This window comes from Oncorhynchus kisutch, linkage group LG3 (assembly GCF_002021735.2).
Source record: "Oncorhynchus kisutch isolate 150728-3 linkage group LG3, Okis_V2, whole genome shotgun sequence".
Taxonomy (NCBI): domain Eukaryota; kingdom Metazoa; phylum Chordata; class Actinopteri; order Salmoniformes; family Salmonidae; genus Oncorhynchus; species Oncorhynchus kisutch.
In genome coordinates, this window is record NC_034176.2 from 41,971,547 (window position 1) to 41,994,642 (window position 23,096).

At 41.5% G+C, this 23,096-nt stretch overlaps 1 protein-coding gene across 1 annotated transcript; it reads right to left on the minus strand.

The window, feature by feature from the left end:
* Positions 1-6,648: 6,648 nt before the first annotated feature.
* Positions 6,649-22,934, minus strand: rgs7bpa (regulator of G protein signaling 7 binding protein a). Its single transcript, XM_031806421.1, has 6 exons — positions 21,809-22,934; positions 19,407-19,573; positions 9,964-10,094; positions 8,773-8,917; positions 8,598-8,668; positions 6,649-8,470 (listed from the first exon to the last, which is right to left on the minus strand). The coding sequence occupies exons 1-6, from the start codon at positions 21,956-21,958 to the stop codon at positions 8,379-8,381; spliced, it is 756 nt and encodes a 251-aa protein (XP_031662281.1). The 5' UTR covers positions 21,959-22,934; the 3' UTR covers positions 6,649-8,378.
* Positions 22,935-23,096: the final 162 nt, after the last annotated feature.

Below are 23,096 nucleotides of genomic sequence, written 5' to 3' on the forward strand. Positions count from 1 at the left end.
ACAACTTTTCCTTAAATTCAGCAGCACACAGATGTATCAGAGATTGAATGCAGCCACACACACACTTGGAATGATTTACAAAGTAAATATCCAACTATTAGGTTATTATCAAAGATATAAAAGCTGGAATTACAATCAAACCCACAATTTTTACCCAGTGTGTTAACAAAACACTGTCTGCACACACGCACACACGCCTGCAGGCATGCACACACAGTTCTTATTCCGAATTAGGAAATTAAGCATTTCTCATGAATACCTTTCCTATGCACTTCTCAGTAGTTGGTATTCAGATTTATTTTATGAAGGTGCATAACGGGCTCTGCAGATGTGGTCCCATTGCGCACGCTGAATAAATGTTATTCAACCGCTGAAAACTCTTCCAATTGTTGGCCAACAGATTCTCTCCTGGAGTTTTCATTCAATAGGCTTTTCAGTACATTTATTCTTAAGCCATCCCTTTAAATACGGTGTACCTTTTAGTTAGGATTTTGCCAACAGACTAGAATATATCGATAGAACAGGTTCAGAATATTAGGGACCAATGAAAGAAAGCCATTTAAATATGTGCACATTGTTCCAGGGAATTATATTCTGTTTATGCGTGCTTAACTCGGGTCAGAATCAGGCCCAACCTAAATACTGGGACCATCTACTTGTGAGGGGAGTGGACCTTGTAGCACACAGAGTGGTTCAGGTGAACGGGGGGGGGTGGTGGGGGGCTGACTGATTCGTACTAATATGCAGACACACAGTGACCTCCAGTGGTATGCTCAGTTCTGTGCACTGGTGCAGAAAGCAGCTGGAGACTCATATACACCCTTTACCCGGCTGCGTCATGAAAAGTTGCACGTACAGTTCCAAATCGGAAAGCGGTTTATTTACATCAAATCAAATGAAAATGTATGTAAATACAATCACGTCCGACTTTAGATGCAGCTCATACAAGTTAGCAAACACGTAATCAATTGGTTATCATCTACACCATCGCAGATGTCATCGAAGGCTTGATTACCTAGCAAGCTGCCAATCTAGCAAGCCAGCAAGCAGGGGAAAATATTACAAATAGAGCTAAATAAAGCCAGGAGAATAATATACTTGTTAAACATAGCTATAGCCATCAGTCTTGTGTGTTTACATCACTCATTGGTCATCACTCACTGCTAAGTTTGTCAAGGTCAACAGTTTATAAGCTACTGCAGGGCTTTTTGTTGCATTCATATGCTTGCATCACTTGAACGTGACATTTGCTTATGAACAAAAAATGTGTCTCTATACTGCAAGACTGGCATGGCCAATAGAGGCGCTGACTAACAGAGGCTGAATAATAGAAGAAAAAACACTCAATGACAATAGTGTTTTTACTTATGTTGTAGCTAAATGAGGGCCTATCCCCAATAGGCTAATTTGAACAATGGATGTCCGATATTTCTTCCAAAATACTACATATTTTTGTCCTGTAATTCACCAAGCCAGCTGGACCTTCTCAGTGGGCTTGGCTGTGCTGACCTCAGGCAGACATGTGTGTCTGTGTGTAGGGGAGTGGAGGGTGGGGGGAGTGGGGGTGTGGGGTGGAGGGGGGGGGGGGGTGCATACGTGTGTGTGTGTGTGTGTGTGTGTGTGTGTGTGTGTGTGTGTGTGTGTGTGTGTGTGTGTGTGTGTGTGTGTGTGTGTGTGTGTGTGTGTGTGTGTGTGCGTGCGTGCGTGCGTGCGTGCGTGCGTGCGTGCGTGCGTGCGTGCGTGCGTGCGTGCGTGCGTGCGTGCGTGCGTGTGTTTCTTGCATCATCTGTCCGACCCATGTGAGAGAGTGATACCAAACATTTTTGTTTCAAGCGAGCAATGTACCAGAGCACCAACCCTTGTCCTGAACCCTTGAACCCTCGCCCTTGTGGGATATTTCCCAGACAAATTGTCTTCTCATTACTTCCTGTATCATTGAGGGAAGGAAATACATTGGTTCTGATCATTTGGATTAGCCCAGTATCAATCTAAACTTGACACATGATTCTGAGGATTTCTTATAACATTTGTATTCAAATTGATAATCGCTAGATGTTCACATGACATTACGTTGTATCTTCACATCTGTTGGCTAAATCTAAGCTAAGCCTATGACTTTGAATATGGATGAGCTGTCTCCACCCAGCAGATAGAACACTCCTTCACAGGAATCTGGGCTTCTGGGCCATTTGGGAATTGATGCATGGGACAGTGCACACTGTCATTGGGACAATGATGTAGACAACAGGGAAACAACACAAAGATCTTAAAGCATGCCACTGAGACATGGAACTAGACTGCAACTTGGCTCAAACGTGCCCGAACATCTTCTAGAAAATAAGTAGTACGTTCAATTGATTTGAGCCAGTTGATCATTGTAATATCATTTGAAAATACTACCAATACTTCCCGAGGAATGCTGTCTATGAAAATATAGTTCCAGAAATGTGTGGTGCCTCATTGTTTCTTCTTATAAGGCGCGATTCAGACGTAGGATAAGTAAATCAACATGTGTCACTTAACATGTGCTACTTTGAAAGAAATGTCCCTTAACAAGGACACTTAAAGACCCTTCAGAACCCATAGCGGCCGTCAACGGCCATCCTTTGAATTACTATAGCGAACGGCCTTGTTTTTTGTCAATATTTTCTTTGTCAATATTTGCAAATGCACTTGCTAACAACCTGTTGTCTTATTCGCGTGGCTGCTGTCATTGATCAGAGACAGGAAACAGGGTATGCTGTTATCGATCAGAGACAGGAAACAGGGTATGCTGTCATCGATCAGAAACAGGAAACAGGGTATGCTGTAATCGATCAGAAACAGGGTATGCTGTCATCGATCAGAAACAGGAAACAGGGTATGCTGTCATCGATCAGAAACAGGAAACAGGGTATGCTCAAAATGACAGCACTGAAGCGGCAAAGACTTTTCACCATGCATGAAGCTGTATCTATGTTGGATGGTGATGAAAGCGATGATGATGTCGAGGTGAGTGAAGTAAGTAAACAGCAGGTATACGTTTGCTGTTGTTGATGTTTGATGCTGTGAAATTTGGGGAATAGCTCACAGATGATTAAATCCTGTCGTCGTCAACAGGTGGATACAGGCGGGCACATCAGCGGTGGAGCAGTGTTTAGCTGTAGGCCCTGTATAGTCAGCTAACCGGTTGGTCTTGGTTCAACCGAATTAATTCACATGGAAACGACCCAAGCGTCTTGCTATAGCTGGCTAGCTAGCTAGCTAACTGTCAGGTTTGTCTGTCAGGCTACGCTAGCTAGAAAAGCTGTGTGGCTGTACATGTGTGCTTTGCTCGCGAAGCGTCAAGCTGTCACTTCCATTACCTAACATTAGCAATACAGACAACCAGCTAACTAGACACAAAATAGAGATTAGAGTAATTTGTGTTTATCTGTTGGACTTGGTTGTCATGGTTTGTCATGTTTGCTAGTTACAGATATTCATATTTCTTATTATTTGACAGCTTGCTTAACTGTTGTGTTATGGAAGAAGCCCACACAGTGGAGCTCAAATTATATTGATTTTCAGTGATATTTATTTACATAGCCAGCTAACAAGTTGTTTGTTTTGTCCTGTTTCTACCGGTGCTATTCAATTGGAAACTGTCCCAGTTAAGTAACTATTCAACTAACTCTGTAGTTGTCTGTCAGGCAAGAAAGCAAGAGTTGAGTGGAGTCAGCAGCATTGTGCTTCATTAGCAACACTTTCACTTGATCGTCTCACTCCCCCCTACAAAGACTACCAGCTAACTAAGTCATCTGACCATGGGTCTTGAAGTGTGTGTACCAGATATAGCCTTTACAGTTATACTCTAACCCTGCTGGTCATCTATGAACATATTTATTTATTTGTGTGTGCTCTATCCTGTCTGATTATCCATCAGTCTGAAAAAAACATATACGCACACAATGAACAGAGAAACAATCTTCACCACTAAGGGCTTTATAAAAAATATTTTGATTGATTGATTGAATGCAAGTGCTGTATAGCTGTGTGTGTGTGTGTGTGTGTGTGTGTGTGTGTGTGTGTGTGTGTGTGTGTGTGTGTGTGTGTGTGTGTGTGTGTGTGTGTGTGTGTGTGTGTGTGTTTATGTGTCATGGGATTTCATTGGCTGAATGAAAGTGCTGTATAGCATTATGATTTAGTTTAGTACGACACTTGCAGTATATATGGATATATAGGATCCCCATTAGCTATTGCACATGCAGCGTATGTGTATGGCTGAAAGAAAGAAAGAAAGAGAGGATGGAGAGAGAAAGAGAGATTGTTTGTGTGAGTGAAAGAGAGACAGAGAGAGAGAGAGTGAGAGTCAGGGCTCAGCAGCAGAAGGCAAGGAGGGAGAGAATTTAGAGATGATTGGAAGGACAGAGATGTGGAGCGAGGAGGAAGTGGAGCTAGAAAGATAGTGGAGGGAGAGAGGAAGAGGGGAGTGAAGAGGAGAATCAATCAATCAAATGTTTTTATAAAGCCCTTCTTCCATTAGCTGATGTAACAAAGTGCTGTACAGAAACCCAGCCTAAAACCCCAAATAGCAAGCAATGCAAGTGTAGAAGCACGTTGACTAGGAAAAACTCCCTAGAAAGGCCGGAATCTAGGAAGAAACCTAGAGAGGAACCAGGCTATGAGGGGTGGCCAGTCCTCTTCTGGCTGTGCTGGGTGGAAATTATAACAGAACATGGCCAAGCTGTTCATAGATGACCAGCAGGGTCAAATGGAGGAAGAGAGGAAGAGTGAGAGGAGAGTGTAGAGGAGAGTGTAGTGAGAGGAAGAGGAGAGTGAAGAGGAGATTGGAGGGGAGAGGAAGAGGAGAGTGAAGAGGAGAGTGTAGAGTGAGAGGAAGAGGAGAGTGAAGAGGAGAATGGAGGGAGAGAGGATGAGGAGAGTGAAGAAGACAGTGAAGAGGAGAGGAACATAGAGAGGAAGAGGAACATGGAGAGGGAGAAGAGGAGGAGGAAGAGGGAGAGCACACCAGAGATGGGAGCCTAGGTGTCCATGGAGTGCATCTTCCCCAAGTCCAACCATTCACCTTTGTACCACACAGCTTACTTCATGCAATGTGTCCGTCCCTTTTGTTGAGTTTGGATCCGAAAAGTGCATGTACCTACATAGCTGCTTAAAGTGGTTGTGTGGCATTTTGCTAGTTATGTATGGTACCCTAACGACGGTGTCAGACGATCAGTGTGGGGACCATGCAAATGCCCCTTCCCAGAAATGCAGGCACTGGTCCCTGAAGTCATTCAAAATGCAGCTTGTGCATTCACTTTGTGATGGATACAGTGTCCGGAAGTGGGGAGCCAAGAGCGTGTCACCAGTGGGTGTGGACTGAGTTGTACTCATAATTTGAAAGCAGGCCACTCCCTGGTGAAGTTTGAAGGGCTCAAGAGAGAGTGTGTGGTGTGCATCTGGAGTGGACGCAGGGTAAAGAGTGGGAGATGTGTATAAACGTCCTTTGGGTGCTCTACGTGTTCTGTGTCACTTTGTAGGATGAGGCCGTGTGCTTCCAGAAGTTTCATGACATGATGTAGGCAAAATGTAAACACTAATGTGAGTGTGAAATACTGTATTAATTTGTCCTCCAAATCTTATAGGGAAATTGTGTTTTGTATCTTCTCTTTGTATCAGTGTCCATCTTTGTATACTTTTTTGTTTTTCTCTGAATATTTCCCTATTTAATACTTAATACTGAATTTTATCCATACTAAATGTTATTTTGAGAGGTTACCTACATTTTTAAATAGTCTCTGAATGGTTGTTTGCATTTGTACATTGTCACAGAAGTTTGAAGCTTGTCAAATAGCTTACTTTGTGTGGGTGCGTTTAGATTTTTAAGCTGAATCTTTATCTAATACTTGTTGCAATTAATTAATTGTTGTCAAAGTACTATTTTGACATTTTGTGCCACTTTGTAGGATGAGGCCGTTCTTGAAGAAGTTTCATAGCATGTTGGAGGCTTAATGCAAACACTCAAGTGACCGTGTGACATTTGTCCTACATATCGTATAGGTAAATTGTGTAATTTTTTTTATGGTCTTAGAACAGTTGTGTATGGTATTTTCTCTCCTTATCTAATACTTGTGGCATTCACTGAATTGTCAAAGTAGGCTACCATTTCAACTTTTTGTGTCAGGCCTGGTCTGTACTGAATCTTATTGAGAAATAGTCTCTGAATAGCTGTTAGCATTTTTACATTGTTACAGAAGTAAGAATCATTGTCAATCACGAAGCCTACTTTGTGTGGGTTTTGAAATACTTTCTGAATATTGTCTGGTCACATTTTTTATTTAAAAAAATATTTATAAGTATAATATATTATACTTGGTACATTTTACTATATTTTTTGTTGTGGTGAGTGTTAGTTTTTTGATAGTGTCTTTACATAGAAGACAAAATTAATGTTATTCCGATTGTTGTCATATTAAAACCTCTTAAGGATTTTTTTTGTTACTTACAAACCTCATGCTAACCACATTAGCCTACGTTAGCTCAACCGTCCCACGGGGGTTACACCGATCCTGTAGAGGTTTTAAAGTCTTAAGATCCTGGACTGCATCTTTAAGTAAAGGTCAACTTATCTCAAGTCTGAATAGGGCCTTATACAGAATTAAGAGAGACTAAAAAACAGATCAGTCAGTTTAAATAAAAAGGTTTATTAACAGTGTAAAATAACATAACTTTTTATTTCAGCTTTGACTACAGTACTGTACCTTCTCCATGCCCTACACATTTAGCACTATTATTAATAAGCAAGACCCATGCTGAGTCCCCACTGCCCCGCACTGACTGTGCCTTACAGAGGGAGACGCCACCTGCTTATGCCAACCAAGACTTCACCACACTATCCCGACCGGGAAAATAATTCAGAGCGCATCGCTTAGAGAGTATGTATATACACAATTCTAAGGTCTCAATTTAAAGATAGATATTGCATGTGCAAAGGAGTTTATCTTTTTTGAGTATTGTATAGTATATTCCTCCTTGAAGATGGAAAGTAAAAGTTGGGTGCAGATGTTTTGTTCCTGGAAGACTAAATAAAAGGTCAGTACAGAAAGTACAGGGACGGCAAGAAATGGAAAACAGAGAGCGAAACAAGACTTTGTGCTCTGGTCTGCTCCATACCTTCTATCTAGCAGTGTGTCCATATATACTGCAAGTGTTGTACTTGGTAACATTGTTTTTGACACCAACTTGCAGATCATATTGTGTCCCACACACACACACCATTCATTCATCAATTCAGCTTTATGGAAGAAAATAATGTTGACAGTAGCTGTTTCCATTAACTTGTCAATTTGTTTCAATTTTACTATCTTGTTTCAATAAAAACAGCTGGGCATAATGACGTCACAACTAAAAAATATATATTTTTCCGTTAAAACCTAACGTGTCGAATAAAATGTAGTGGTTGAAGTGTTTCCATTACCCATTTAGGCAAATGACACATTAATAAATTGGCAACAGCCTGTATGCCAGCTATTTGTTTCATGTCTCAGGTAGCCTGCAAAAGCCAGCATGGAAAGAATGCAATAATTTACTAATATTAGCCATATTTTAAACTTTCACTCCTGCAGATCTGAAACAATTGGATTGTGAAACTTTCCTGCCAACCAGAAAAGCAAGGCGAAACAATTCAGGTATTCTTGAAAGTCAGGACAATATCTGCCATTTCCATTACACATGTCGCAATATTTTCTTTTGCGACTTTGCCTTTGTCGAATAAACCTGGGTCAATGGAAACCTGCCTACTGTTTCAAATGGTCCCTTCTCTCCTGAAAACCTCTGACAAAAGGAAAATCAGTTGTAATACATTTAAAATATGTTTATGACTCTTCATTTCATTACATTGCAATTATAATTCATCTTTGTATTACAAAATTAAATTATAAAATGGGGTAGGTAGCCTTTTTAACAAAAGAGAGAAATGTAATCGTATATTGGAAATGGCAGTAATAGATCGGTGGGAGACACAAGTGGTGAAGGATTGTGGTTAATGGGTGTCTTTGTTGCCAAAGTAATGCTTCACGTGATGTGTTGTTCATCACACATACATAACAGTGTCATAATTGCATCATAAGGGTCATAACACATTCCAAAACATGACATACTATGCTATTTCCGTTATGGGGCACTGTTATGACTGTCAATATCTTATGACACTATGTCATAAAGCAAAATAAATATATTGGTCATGACAGGCAAATATAAGTCATTCTATTTTACATAGGTTTTGATAAAAATGTTGTCACATTTTTGCATGTCTTATGACACTACGATTTTCTTTGGACACTTATGGTTGTGCCATGAACGACACTTCAAGTAAAACGTCACCGTTGCTCCTTCAACCCAGGAAGGCGGGGCCCTTAGCTGGTTACCAGGCAACAGAGCCCAAAGAACCGCCTCTTCCTCTGTCCGACCAGTGGGTAAGGAGTCAGGTTCAGCAAGCTGCTGTCATCTGGGTACAAACACAGACAAGACAATTCTAAGTTCAAACTCATTTCAAAGTCATTTCAACGGTGTGTGTAACGCACATAAGATCCAAGCATATAGAAACCATATGTGCGCTCCAGTCGAGGCCCTACCTTGGTTCTTTAGTGGTAAAGGCATCGTCTCCCTGAGTTTACTGAGAAGGTTCTTCATCTCTCTCATGTCCCTATGAAATCATATTTACATAGTGCTAATATGTGTCTTGCTGATGTATTCAGAATTATGGTAATAACACCAACGCACGCACACACACACACACAATAGGCCCACCTCTCAGTATTGTCTATGTCTGTGGTGACTAGCCAGCAGAGCTGATGACAATCCATTGGGGAGGAGGAGGTGTCTTCTAGAATGGGTATGTCTGAGCTCTCATCTACCTTACTGTCAATCCTGGAAGGCCCACAGGAATCTTTCCCTGGAACACACACACACACACACTTAATAATAATAGTAATGTAACAGTAATTACATGTTTTACACAGTAAACAGTACGGGTGTAATAGTTCACCAAACCCAAAGTTCGATATATATATATATATAGGAGGTTTTAGGGTCACGGTTGCAATACAAAAAAATTAAAAAATGAAATTCAACAGTTACTGTAGTTTATTTTTGTTTCTTTGGCATAATACGTTAAAAATTAAAAAGCACCCTATTTGTGGCCCAAGTCCAGTTTATGTGACATCATTCACAATGTTCCTGGCATTGTCTATTGTGACAGGGACTGTTATTTTGGGCCTCAAATAAAGGTCTAAAAAGTTGGACTAGTTCTGTAATGGAAATGGGGCTTTCCCACCCGGACAAATATGCATAAATACATTTTTCAATATAGACGTTGTCGGATCCGAGTGAGGGAAGCAGCAGAAAAGCCCATTTGTAAGCCATTTTATTAACCAGACCTGATACAGTGCAAGGAAGAGCAGGCTAATTGAGTCTGCATGGGCCTTCTTCCTGTCCTACAGTTACAAATAACTACACTTCCATTCAGATTAAATAGCAGCCTACCTGTTGGCTCTTGTTAAGTTATAGCATATACTTCTCATTTAACTTTTAATTCCTTTTCATTATGTGCACATAGGCTGTAGTTGTTTTAACGTATTCAGCTCAGATTTACTTACGAGGTAATGGCATGCAACACAGCGTAGGCTAAGCCTACAAGCCTAGTGTTTTTATTTTTGTAAACAAAATAAATTATGTATTCATTCAGGTTCACAGTGTGGACCGAACCAATCGGTACAAATATGTGTAGCATTACAGCCCTAGTAAACAGTGAATTGTAGCTGAAATTGGATTAGATTTCAATCTGTGTAAAGATAGTGTTCTCTAGCTGTCCTGTGCAGCTTCAGGGATCCCATCAGACAAGCAGACCTATGTAGGCTTCACGTCTCTGGCTATGATAGTGCTATAAAGGCTATACGTCAGGTTATAATTTCATGTTGTTTTTTGTGAGGCATTCCCTACCTTTCCTGTGGAGCTGCAGGGACCCCAGCAGACAGACAGACTTGAGCATCTCCGTGATGTACATCTCCAGACAGCATTGCAGCTGGATGAAGAGCCTGCAGATCTCTGGGTGGATCTCGCCGTCCTCAGGCCTGTGGGACCAACACACAAATGGCAATCAATATCGAGATTACCCATGAGATAAGATGTTTACAAATGAAGAAAAAATGAAATGTCTTAAGTCAATGAGTATTCAATCCTTTTGTTATGGCAAGCCTACATAGGAGTAAAAATTTGCTTAACAAGTTGCATGGACTCACTGTGTGTGCAATAATAGTATTTAACATGATTTTCTAATGACTCTCATCTCTATACCCCACACATACAATTATCTGTAAGGTCCCTTAACCGAGCAGTGAATTTCAACCACAAAGAGCAGGGAGGTTTTCCAATGCCTAGTGAAAAAGGGCACCAAAACAACACATCATTGAGTACTACAATTAATATTTTTAAGCATGGTGTTGGCTGCATCATGTTACGCATCATGTTATGTGTATGACTCCAACACCATCATTCCGTTCGCAGACAACACAACAGTGGTAGGCCTGATCACCGACAAGACAGCCTATAGGGAGGAGGTCAGAGACCTGGCCGGGTGGTGCCAGAAAAACAACCTATCCTTCAACGTAACCAAGACTAAGGAGATGATTGTAGACTACAAGAAAAAGCAGGACCTCTACACCAGGCAGTGTCAGAGGAAGGCCCCGAATATTGTCAAAGACCCCAGCCACACCAGTCATAGACTGTTCTCTCTACTACCGCATGGCAAGAGGTACCGGAGTGCCAAGTCTAGGACAAAAAGGCTTCAACAGTTTTTACCCCCACGCCATAAGACTACTGAACAGGTCATCAAATGGCTACCCGGACTATTTGGATTGTGTGCCCCCCCCAGCCCCTCTTTCTACGCTGCTGCTACTCTCTCTTTATCATATACAGTGGGGCAAAAAAGTATTTAGTCAGCCACCAATTGTGCAAGTTCTCCCACTTAAAACGATGAGAGGCCTGTAATTTTCATCATAGGTACACTTTTTTATTTCACCTTTATTTAACCAGGTAGGCTAGTTGAGAACAAGTTCTCATTTACAACTGCGACCTGGCCAAGATAAAGCATAGCAGTGTGAACAGACAACAAAGTTACACATGGAGTAAACAATAAACAAGTCAATAACACAGTAGAAAAAAGAAAAAAAAGAGGCTATATACATTGTGTGCAAAAGGCATGAGGTAGGCGAATAATTACAATTTAGCAGATTAACACTGGTGTGATAAATGATAAAATGGTCATGTGCAGGTAGAGATACTGGTGTGCAAAAGAGCAGAAAAGTAAATAAATAAAAACAGTATGGGGATGAGGTAGGTAAATTGGGTGGGCTATTTACCGATGGACTATGTACAGCTGCAGCGATCGGTTAGCTGCTCAGATAGCAGATGTTTAAAGTTGGCGAGGGAGATAAAAGTCTCCAACTTCAGCGATTTTTGCAATTCGTTCCAGTCACAGGCAGCAGAGAACTGGAAGGAAAGGCGGCCAAATGAGGTGTTGGCTTTAGGGATGGTCAGTGAGATACACCTGCTGAAGCGTGTGCTACGGGTGGGTGTTGCCATCGTGACCAGTGAACTGAGATAAGGCGGAGCTTTACCTAGCATGGACTTAGCACTTCAACACTTTACCTAGCACTTCAACTATGACAGACAAAATGAGAAGAAAAAAAATCCAGAAAATCACATTGTAGGATTTTTTATGAATTTATTTGCAAATTATGGTGGAAAATAAGTATTTAGTCAATAACAAAAGTTTCTCAATACTTTGTTATATACCCTTTGTTGGCAATGACAGAGGTCAAACGTTTTCTGTAAGTCTTCACAAGGTTTTCACACACGGTTGCTGGTATTTTGGCCCATCCCTCCATGCAGATCTCCTCTAGAGCAGTGATGTTTTAGGGCTGTTGCTGGGCAACACGGACTTTCAACTCCCTCCAAAGATTGTCTATGGGGTTGAGATCTGGAGACTGGCTAGACCACTCCTTTGTTGCCCGGGCGGTGTGTTTGGGATCATTGTCATGCTGAAAGACCCAGCCACGTTTCTTCTTCAATGCCCTTGCTGATGGAAGGAGGTTTTCACTCAAAATCTCACGATACATGGCCCCATTCATTCTTTCCTTTACACGGATCAGTCGTCCTGGTCCCTTTGCAGAAAAACAGCCCCAAAGCATGGATGTTTCCACCCCCATGCTTCACAGTAGGTATGGTGTTCTTTGGATGCAACTCAGCATTCTTTGTCCTCCAAACACGACAAGTTGAGTTTTTACCAAAAAGTTATATTTTGGTTTCATCTGACCATATGACATTAAAAAAAAAAAAAATTGCCTTTATTTTACTAGGCAAGTCAGTTAAGAACAAATTCTTATTTTCAATGACGGCCTAGGAACAGTGGGTTAACTGCCTGTACAGGGGCAGAACGACAGATTTGTACCTTGTCAGCTCGGGGATTTGAACTTGCAACCTTTCGGTTACTAGTCCAACGCTCTAACCACTAGGCTAACCTGCCTCCCAATTCTCCCAATCTTCTTCTGGATCATCCAAATGCTCTCTAGCAAACTTCAGACGGGCCTGGACATGTACTGGCTTAAGCAGGGGGACACGTCTGGCACTGCAGGATTTGAGTCCCTGGCGGCGTATTGTATTACTGATGGTAGGCTTTGTTACTTTGGTCCCAGCTCTCTGCAGGTCATTCACTAGGTCCCCCCGTGTGGTTCTGGGATTTTTGCTCACCGTTCTTGTGATCATTTTGACCCCACGGGGAGAGATCTTGCGTGGAGCCCCAGATCGAGGGAGATTATCAGTGGTCTTGTATGTCTTCCATTTCCTAATAATTGCTCCCACAGTTGATTTCTTCAAACCAAGCTGCTTACCTATTGCAGATTCAGTCTTCCCAGCCTGGTGCAGGTCTACAATTTTGTTTCTGGTGTCCTTTGACAGCTCTTTGGTCTTGGCCATAGTAGAGTTTGGAGTGTGACTGTTTGAGGTTGTGGACAGGTGTCTTTTATACTGATAACAACTTCAAACAGGTGCCATTAATACAGGTAACGAGTGGAGGACAGAGGAGCCTCTTAAAGAAGTTACAGGTCTGTGAGAGCCAGAAATCTTGCTTGTTTGTAGGTGACCAAATACTTATTTTCCACCATAATTTGCAAATAATTCATTATAAATCCTACAATGTGATTTCCTGGATTTTTTTTTCTCATTTTGTCTGTCATAGTTGAAGTGTACCTATGATGAAAATTACAGGCCTCTTAAGTGGGAGAACTTGCACAATTGGTGCCTGACCAAATACTTTTTTGCCCCACTGTATATCTCTGGTTAATAAAGCCAAATCAACATATTTATTGAATTGTGTATTGGAGAGCGGTGGTAATCCAGTCAACTTCTGCAAAGTGGTCAAATCTTTTAAACAAAACCCCACCCTGTTGTTGCCACCGCAGGTTGACATACTAGTCCCATACTAGACCAAATGTTTTTTGTGAAGAATCAACAACAAGTGGGACACAATCATGAAGTGGAACGACATTTATTGGATATTTCAAACTTTTTTAACAAATCAAAAACTGAAAAATTGGGCGTGCAAAATTATTCAGCCCCTTTACTTTCAGTGTAGCAAACTCTCTCCAGAAGTTCAGTGAGGATCTCTGAATGATCCAATGTTGACCTAAATGACTAATGATGATAAATACAATCCACCTGTGTGTAATCAAGTCTCCGTATAAATGCACCTGCACTGTGATAGTCTCGGAGGTCCGTTAAAAGCGCAGAGAGCATCATGAAGAACAAGGAACACACCAGGCAGGTCCGAGATACTGTTGTGAAGAAGTTTAAAGCCGGATTTGGATACAAAAAGATTTCCCAAGCTTTAAACATCCCAAGGAGCACTGTGCAAGCGATAATATTGAAATGGAAGGAGTATCAGACCACTGCAAATCTACCAAGACCTGACCGTCCCTCTAAACTTTCAGCTCATACAAGGAGAAGACTGATCAGAGATGCAGCCAAGAGGCCCATGATCACTCTGGATGAGCTGCAGAGATCTACAGCTGAGGTGGGAGACTCTGTCCATAGGACAACAATCAGTCGTATATTGCACAAATCTGGCCTTTATGGAAGAGTGGCAAGAAGAAAGCCATTTCTTAAAGATATCCATAAAAAGTGTTGTTTAAAGTTTGCCACAAGCCACCTGGGAGACACACCAAACATGTGGAAGAAGGTGCTCTGGTCAGATGAAACCAAAATGTTACTTTTTGGCAACAATGCAAAACGTTATGTTTGGCGTAAAAGCAACACAGCTCATCACAATGAACACACCATCCCCACTGTCAAACATGGTGGTGGCAGCATCATGGTTTGGGCCTGCTTTTCTTCAGCAGGGACAGGGAAGATGGTTAAAAATGATGGGAAGATGGATGGAGCCAAATACAGGACCATTCTGGAAGAAAACCTGATGGAGTCTGCAAAAGACCTGAGACTGGGACAGAGATTTGTCTTCCAACAAGACAATGATCCAAAACATAAAGCAAAATCTACAATGGAATGGTTCAAAAATAAACATATCCAGGTGTTAGAATGGCCAAGTCAAAGTCCAGACCTGAATTCAATCGAGAATCTGTGGAAAGAACTGAAAACTGCTGTTCAAATGCTCTCCATCCAACCTCACTGAGCTCGAGCTGTTTTGCAAGGAGGAATGGGAAAAAATGTCAGTCTCTCGATGTGCAAAACTGATAGAGACATACCCCAAGCGACTTACAGCTGTAATCGCAGCAAAAGGTGGCGCTAAAGTATTTACTTAAGGGGGCTGAATAATTTTGCATGCCCAATTTTTCAGTTTTTGATTTGTTAAAAAAGTTTGAAATATCCAATAAATGTCGTTCCACTTCATGATTGTGTCCCACTTGTTGTTGATTATTCACAAAAAAATACAGTTTTATATCTTTATGTTTGAAGCCTGAAATGTGGCAAAAGGTCGCAAAGTTCAAGGGGGCCGAATACTTTCGCAAGGCACTGTATGTCATTCCAAAACAGGCAGTCCTTTTGTCACCTCAGAACAGATTGTAAAGAATGATGCTCAAACAGACTCACATCATTTATTTCATTTCAACCATTTGATGTCTATAATGTATTAAGTGCCTTGCTAAATATCGATGTAAAACATCCACAGGGTTGATTCACCTGACCCCTTCTTACTACCGCTCTCTGCCCCACTCATTGTTGAATCTTTAACCTGTATTTTTTATTTAATAATTGCTACTGGTGTTATCCCTAAGATTTGGAAAGAGGCACATTCATGTCCTCCCCCTACATACAGTAAGGGCAAAAATCCTTACTGCCCAATCTTCAAGTTATCTTGACTAGACAAGGTATTAGAATCCCTGACCAAATCCCAGTGGTCATCCCAACTTCTTGGCGAACCAAACGGGATCATTTTCATCAACATCCGCTGAATTGCAGAGTGCCAAATTCAAATTAAATTACTAAAAATATTAAATTTTTATGAAATCACAAGTGCAATATAGCAAAACACAACGTAGCTTGTTGTTAAACCACCTGGTGTGTCAGATTTCAAAAAAGCTTTACAGTGAAAGCTATCCAAGTGTTTATGTAAGGACATCTCTCTCAGCAGACAAAACATTAAACAGCTAGCAGCAAAGTAGATTGGTCACGAAAGTCAGAAAAGCAATAAAATGAATCGCTTACCTTTGATGATCTTCGGATGTTTGCACTCACGAGACTCCGAGTTACACAATAAATGTTCCTTTTGTTCCATAAAGATTATTTTTATATCCAAAATACCTCCATTTGGTTTGCGAGTTATGTTCAGTAATCCACAGGCTCGAGTGGTCACGACGGGGGAGAAGAAATTTCCAAATAGTATCCGTAAAGTTTGTAGAAACATGTCAAACGTTTTTTTATAATCAATCCTCAGGTCGTTTTTACAATAAATAATCGATAATATTTCAACCGGACAGTAGCTTTTTCAATAGGAGAGAAAATGTCTGCTCCAAGCTGTTGGCGCATACAAAAGTCTGCTGGCACCCAGCCATCCACTGACGCGATGTGATAGTTCTCGCTCATTTTTCAGAATAAAAAGGCTGAAACTATGTCTAAAGACTGTTTACACCATGTGGAAGCCATAGGGAAAGGAATCTGGTTGATATCCCTTTAAATGGAGGGAAGGCATGCAATGGAACAGGGAGTTTTCAAAATAGAAGGCACTTCCTCTTTGGATTTTCCTCAGGGTTTTGCCTGCAATATCAGTTCTGTTATACTCACAGACAATATTTTGACAGTTTTGGAAACTTTAGAGTGTTTTCTATCATAACCTGACAATTATATGCATATTCTAGATTCTGGGCCTGAGAAATAGGGTACGTTTTTCAATAACTTTTTAACTTCACTATTTTAAATATATACTAATCTGTTTTTAGATCTGGACATATCACTGTTTCAGCCACTATGCTTGTTTAAGATGTGTTAAATTACCTAGATCATATAAAACATTGTGCTGCCTTATTTATAGACCTTTCCAAGGCATTTGACACCATTGACCCTTTCCTACTCATTCAAAAACTGGATAAGGAGTCTTGCAAATGGTTTAAGAACTATTTGACAGACATGACACAATGTGTGCCTTCTGATGGTGTCAAGTCTAGATTCCTTGATATTATGAAGTGCTGATTTTGTTACCCGTTCTCGTTACTATTTACACAAATGACATTGGTCTATGTATTAAATAATGTAATATTCATCTGTATGCAGACGATACGGTTATGTATGCCCTTACACCGAATGTTGACCAAGCTTTGTTAAAGCTGCAATCTGATTTTGGCGGTCCTATTCTGTGAGCTTGTGTGGCCTATCACATTGCGGCTGAGCCATTGCTGCTCCTAGACGTTTCCACTTCACAATAACAGCACCGACAATTGACCGGGGCAGCTCTAGCAGGGCAGAAATTTGACGTACTGACTTGTTGGAAAGGTGGCATCTTATGAGGCCACGTTGAAAGTCACTGAGCTCTTCAGTAAGCCCATTCTACTGCCAATGTTTGTCTACGGAGATTGCATGGCTGTGTGTTCGATTCTATACACCTGTCAGCAACGGTTGTGGCTGAAATATCAGAATCCACAAATTTGAAGGGGTGACCGCCTACTTTTGTATACAGTTGAAGTTGGAGGTTTACATACACCTTAGACAAATACATTTAAACTCAGTATTTCACAATTCCTGACATTTAATCCTAGTAAAAATTCCCTGTTTAAGGTCAGTTAGGATCACCACTTTATTTTAAGAATGTGAAATGTCAGAATAATAGTAGAGAATAATTTATTTCAGCTTTTATTTCTTTCATCACATTCCCAGTGGGTCAGAAGTTTACTTACACTCAATTAGTATTTGGTAGCATTGCCTTTAAATGATTTAACTTGGGTCAAATGTTTCAGGTAGCCTTCCACAAGCTTCCCATAATAAGTTGGGTGAATTTTGGCCCATTCCTCCTGACAGAGCTGGTGTAACTGAGTCAGGTTTGTCGGTCTCCTGGCTCGCACACGGTTTTTCAGTTCTGCCCACAGATTGTCTATACGATTGAGGTCAGGGCTTTGTGATGGCCACTCCAATACCTTGACTTCGTTGTCCTTAAGCCATTTTGCCACATCTTTGGGAAGTTTGCTTTGGCTCATTGTCCATTTGGAAGACCAAGCTTTAACTTCCTGACTAATGTCTTGAGATGTTGCTTCAATATATCCACCACATTTTCCTCCCTCATGATGCCATCTATTTTGTGAAGTGCACCAGTCCCTCCTGCAGCAAAGCACCCCCACAACAGGATGCTGCCACCCCCGTGCTTCACGGTTGGGATGGTGTTCTTCGGCTTGCAAGCCTCCCCCTTTTTCCTCCAAACATAACGATGGTCATTATGGCCAAACAGTTCTATTTTTGTTTCATCAGACCAGAGGACATTTTTCCAAAAATTATGATCTTTGTCCCCATGTGCAGTTGCAAACCGTAGTCTGGCTTTTTTATGGTAGTTTTGGAAAAGTGGCTTCTTCCTTGCTGAGCAGCCTTTCGGTTATGTTGATATAGGACTTGTTTTACTGTGGATAAAGATATTTTTGTTCCCGTTTCCTCCAGAATCTCCACAAGATCCTTTGATGTTGTTTTGGGATTGATTTGCACCAAAGTACGTTCATCTCTAGGAGACAGAACGCCTCTCCTTCCTGAGTGGTATGACGGCTGCGTGGTCCCATGGTGTTTATACTTGCGTACTATTGTTTGTACAGATGAAAATGTTAACTTCAGGCATTTGGAAATTGCTCCCAAGGATGAACCAAACTTGTGGAGGTCTACAATTTTTTGTCTGAGGTCTTGGCTGATTTATTTAGATTTTCCCATGATGTCAAGCAAAGAGGCACTGAGTTTGAAGGTAGGCCTTGATATACATCCAGAGGTACACCTCCAACTGACTCAAATTATGTCAATTAGCCTATCAGAAGCTTCTAAAGCCATGACATCATTTTCTGGAATTTTCCAAGCTGTTTAAATGCACAGTCAACTTAGTGTATGTAAACTTCTGACCCACTGGAAGTGTGATACAGTGAATTGTAAGTGAAATAATCTCTCTGTAAACAATTGTTGAAAAAATTACTTGTGCCATGCACAAAGTAGATGTCCTAACCGACTTGCCAAAACTATAGTTTGTTAACAAGGAATTTGTGGAGTGGTTGAAAAATGAGTTTTAATGATTCTAACCTAAGTGTATGTAAACTTCAGACTTCAACTGTGTATAGTGTACCCCTTATCTCACCTCATTTGCTCACATCGTATATAGACTTGTTTCTACTGTATTATTGACTGTATGTTTGTTTTACTCCATGTTTAACTCTGTGTCGAACTGCTTTGCTTTATCTTGGCCAGGTTGCAATTGTAAATGAGAACTTGTTCTCAACTTGCCTACCTGGTTAAATAACGGTGAAATAAAATAAATCTATTAAAAAAAAAACTCACTTCCCTGCTGAAATATACAAATCTGAGATACCAAATCCGTTGGGCAGGGTTGGTTTACTCTTGAGGTCCCACTTGTCTCCACAAAGTTTGGTAAATCCTATCTTTTGTTTTAATGGACCATAGTTATGGAATACCTTACAAAACAAATTACAACTGGATTCCTGTGGTAGATAGGGTCATTTAAAACTCTGTTGCCAAATAAAGTTCATACATCTAAAAAACATGCATATTCATAGTGTGTTCTACGCTGCAATCACAAACATTTACAGATCAGCTGAGGTTTTAAATGAAGGCTGAGGCCCATGTCTGTGAGAGAGAACAATAGTTGTCTTTCAACACCAGGGACAGCGACAGCTACTTACCCCGAAATGACTGACAGGCTCTGGTGTGCAGCTCTTGCCATCTCACAGCCTTTAGTTCGCGTCTTGTGCATCTCGGCCCGTATTGAGGGGCAGTCGACGGAGATCTCGCCAATGGAGATGACCAGTTCACGATACAGGGCCACAAGTGTGTTAAACTCCTGGACGATCTGGGGGGGGGGGGGGGGGGGGGGGGGAGTTAAATAAACATGATTTAAGATTATTTGGACCTCGGATATAGGTTCCTCTGTCACGAGCCACAGCAAGACCTTGCAAAGTTCTTCCATGTAAAGTGCATTCGGAAAGTGTTTAGATATCTTGACTTTTTCCAACAAATTTTACGTTACAGCCTTATTCTAAAATGGATGGTCAATCAACACACAATACCCCATAATGACAAAGCAACAACTGTTTTTTAGATTTTTTGGGCCAATTTATAAAAAATAAACTGAAATATCACATTTACATAAGTATTCAGACCCTTTACTCAGTACTTTGTTGAAGCGCCTTTGGCATTGGATTACAGCCTTGAGTCTTCTTGGGTATGATGCTACAAGTTTGGCACACCTGTATTTGGGGAGTTTCTCCCATTCTTCTCAGATCCTGTCAAGCTCTGTCAGGTTGGATGGGGAGCGTTGCTGCACAGCTATTTTCAGATCTCTCCATGGATGTTCGATTAGGTTCAAGTCCGGGTTCTGACTGGGCCACTCAAGGACACTCAGAGATTTGTCCTGAAGCCACTCCTGCATTGTCTTGGCTGTGTGCTTAGGGTCGTTGTCTTGTTGGAAGGTTAACCTTTGCCCAGTCTGAGGTACTGAGCGCTCTGGAGCAGGTTTTCAACACGAATCTCTCTGTACTTTGCTCCTTTCATCTTTCCTTTGATCCTGACTAGTCTACCAGTCCCTGCCGCTGAAAAACCTCCCCACAGCATGATGCTGCCACCACCATACTTCACCTTAGGGATGGTACCAGGTTTCCTCCAGATGTGACACTTGGCATTCAGGCCAAAGAGTTCAAAGAGTTCAATCTTGGTTATATCAGAACAGAGAATCTTGTTTTTCATGGTCTGAGAGTCCTCTATGTGTCTTTTGGCAAACTCCAAGCAGGCTGTCATGTGCCTTTTACTGAGGAGTGGCTTCTGTCTGGTTACTCTACCATAAAGGACTGATTGGTGGAGTGCTGCAGAGATGGTTGTCCTTCTGGAAGTTTCTGTCATCTCCACAGAGGAATTCTGGAGTTCTGTCAGAGTGACCATTGGGTTCTTGGTCTCTGTACACATGTGGCTTTCTCATGGGCAATTGTAAACATTTCACCAGCAGACACAGTTGCAATAGGCCTACTTGCGACAGCAGTTGCCAGAACAACATATTGACTTGCAGGTTAGATCATAGCAATAGTCATACTTTTTTCACAGGTGGGCTGTCAATTTAGCAGCTTTAGGTTTTTACAGTGGGCACACAATGAAGACTTCCGCACTGCAGGTTCAATAACTACCTTAGCTATTCAGCACCATCCTATGGACAGCAGCTCCACGCCTTTCAGTCCATTGTTCCTCTCTAAACCAGAGCATATCTTGAATAAATTGACAGCCATTTCCAAAAAAGCACTGATCCCTGAACAGGGGTATTATTCTAACCTCCACAATACAAAAGATAGGCATCCATATTGATTAGCCTAACAACATTAGGTATATAGGATATGAAATGACAAAGTGAACGTACCTATGTACAATTAATTAATTATTAATTATTAATTGATGACAACACATTATGCTAAGTTCGGGCTATGTGCGTCGAACGAAGTAGAGCATTGAATCCTTTGGACGGGACAACGCTTTTCATTTCTACCAGCGGTCGAGACTCAGGAGCATTCTGCTGTTCTCCGGGTACTGAGACTCAATGACGTTCACTGGTGCACAGTATGAGCGGGGAGAGAATACATATGGACGGTTCTGCAAACACCTGTCAAATCAGTGGCCATCTGCGTCCATCAAAACAGAGCCGTTAGACAACACTAATGAATGTAGGCGATATCACCCTAAATCAATCCTCGTCAGTCGGGCATTCAACACTTGATGCTCCAAAATGCAAATCCCACCATCGCAATCAATGACAAAAAAACGTGTAAAAAAACATGAGCAGGTCAATTTGTCTTCTCTGCAACAACAGCAACGCAAATGGATTTCATTTGCACCAGAAAATAGGCCTACATACAATGGAGGGGAGGGGGGGGGGGTGCATTTGCAGTTTGTTGCAGTTTACAGCCAATATCAGTGCAAACGGATGAAATTACTTTCAAGAAAGAAATAAAGAAAGGGGTGGATGAACACGCGACATTAGCTGCAACATGCAGAGGAACAGAGGAAATAAACATTGTGAGGTAAATGGCGCGAGCTCGATACCTACCATTCTACAGTCTGTCACGGCGCGCTGGGCTTTGCGTGTGCTCTCCGTGCTCTCCCTCCTCTCCGGGTCTCGGTAGGAAGCCTTGCCGATCTGGAAGATGTTCCCGGCGGATCTGGGGCGGTTCTTGCGCCCATTCGGTGCAGAACTCATGCATACACATCCAGTAGTAAAACAGCTCTAATACAGAACGTTAAACCCCACCACCACCACCAATATCCTGTTCTCTCTTTCGTTTGTGGGCTAGGCTGTTTTGGTGACGAGACAGTTTATCTGTGGTGTATTATTGCTCTCTCTCTACCTCTCTCTGCTGTCTAAGAAAAAACTGATATTTTTTCTCTCTAAGAAAAAGTCTAAGAAAGTGTAAGAAAAAGCAGAAATGCTTGCAGGCATTTCTCAGAGCGCAGAAGTACCGGATGAGCGCTCGCGACTCCTCTCCGCATTGCCTCGACTGCAAAGGGGGCGCGAGTCACCTTCACTACAGCTGATAGGCTTCGGTTACCGTATACTATGTACACACCCGACCCGGGATCCAGCTAGCTGAAGTGTCCTTCCTAGCGCACCGCCGCTGTGTTGGTCGGTGGAAAGCAATCGCATTCACTGGCATTCACCAAATGCAACCATTTCTTATAATTGCGCGTTTCCATTAAACACTAATGAGACGGATGGAATAGTATCTTCAGCAATGTATGCAAACCCTCTCTTTTGGAAACGCAAAAACGTCGAAATAAAAAAAGCAATGTCACTTAATGCAATTCTAACACCTGCTTCATCACTAACCCACTGGAAACCGACTGGAAATCTATTCCTGGTTGCCAATATGCCGATTTTGTTCCCAAGGTCTTTTTCTTCGAGTTTCTCCAGCGTGTATCTAACCTTGCCTTGGTGAGACAAGAGACGAGCGGAGCAGTTGCTACAGGCCTGACGTGGCTGGCAACACTGCACACCCATAGGGCAGGAATACTAACTAATAGGACCCAGCAAACCAGACTCATTGATATAGGCTAGCCTATAGGCTCGGGTGAAATGTGTATTCTCATTAGGCTCGAGTAAAATGTGTATTCTCGTTAAATAGCCTAGTCTAGACCGAACATGGACATTGGTTATAATATGAAACAACTAACTGTAGGCCAATTTGAAAAAAATAATTAAAGGTATGACTATTAGGCTAAGTCTGGTTCATCCCAGTTTATAGACTTAACCAAAATTCAAAGAAATGTACGTTTTGTAAGCTTAATTAATTAACGTTAGTTTGTGACATGGTCAAATATCAGTTAAAACAGGATATCGA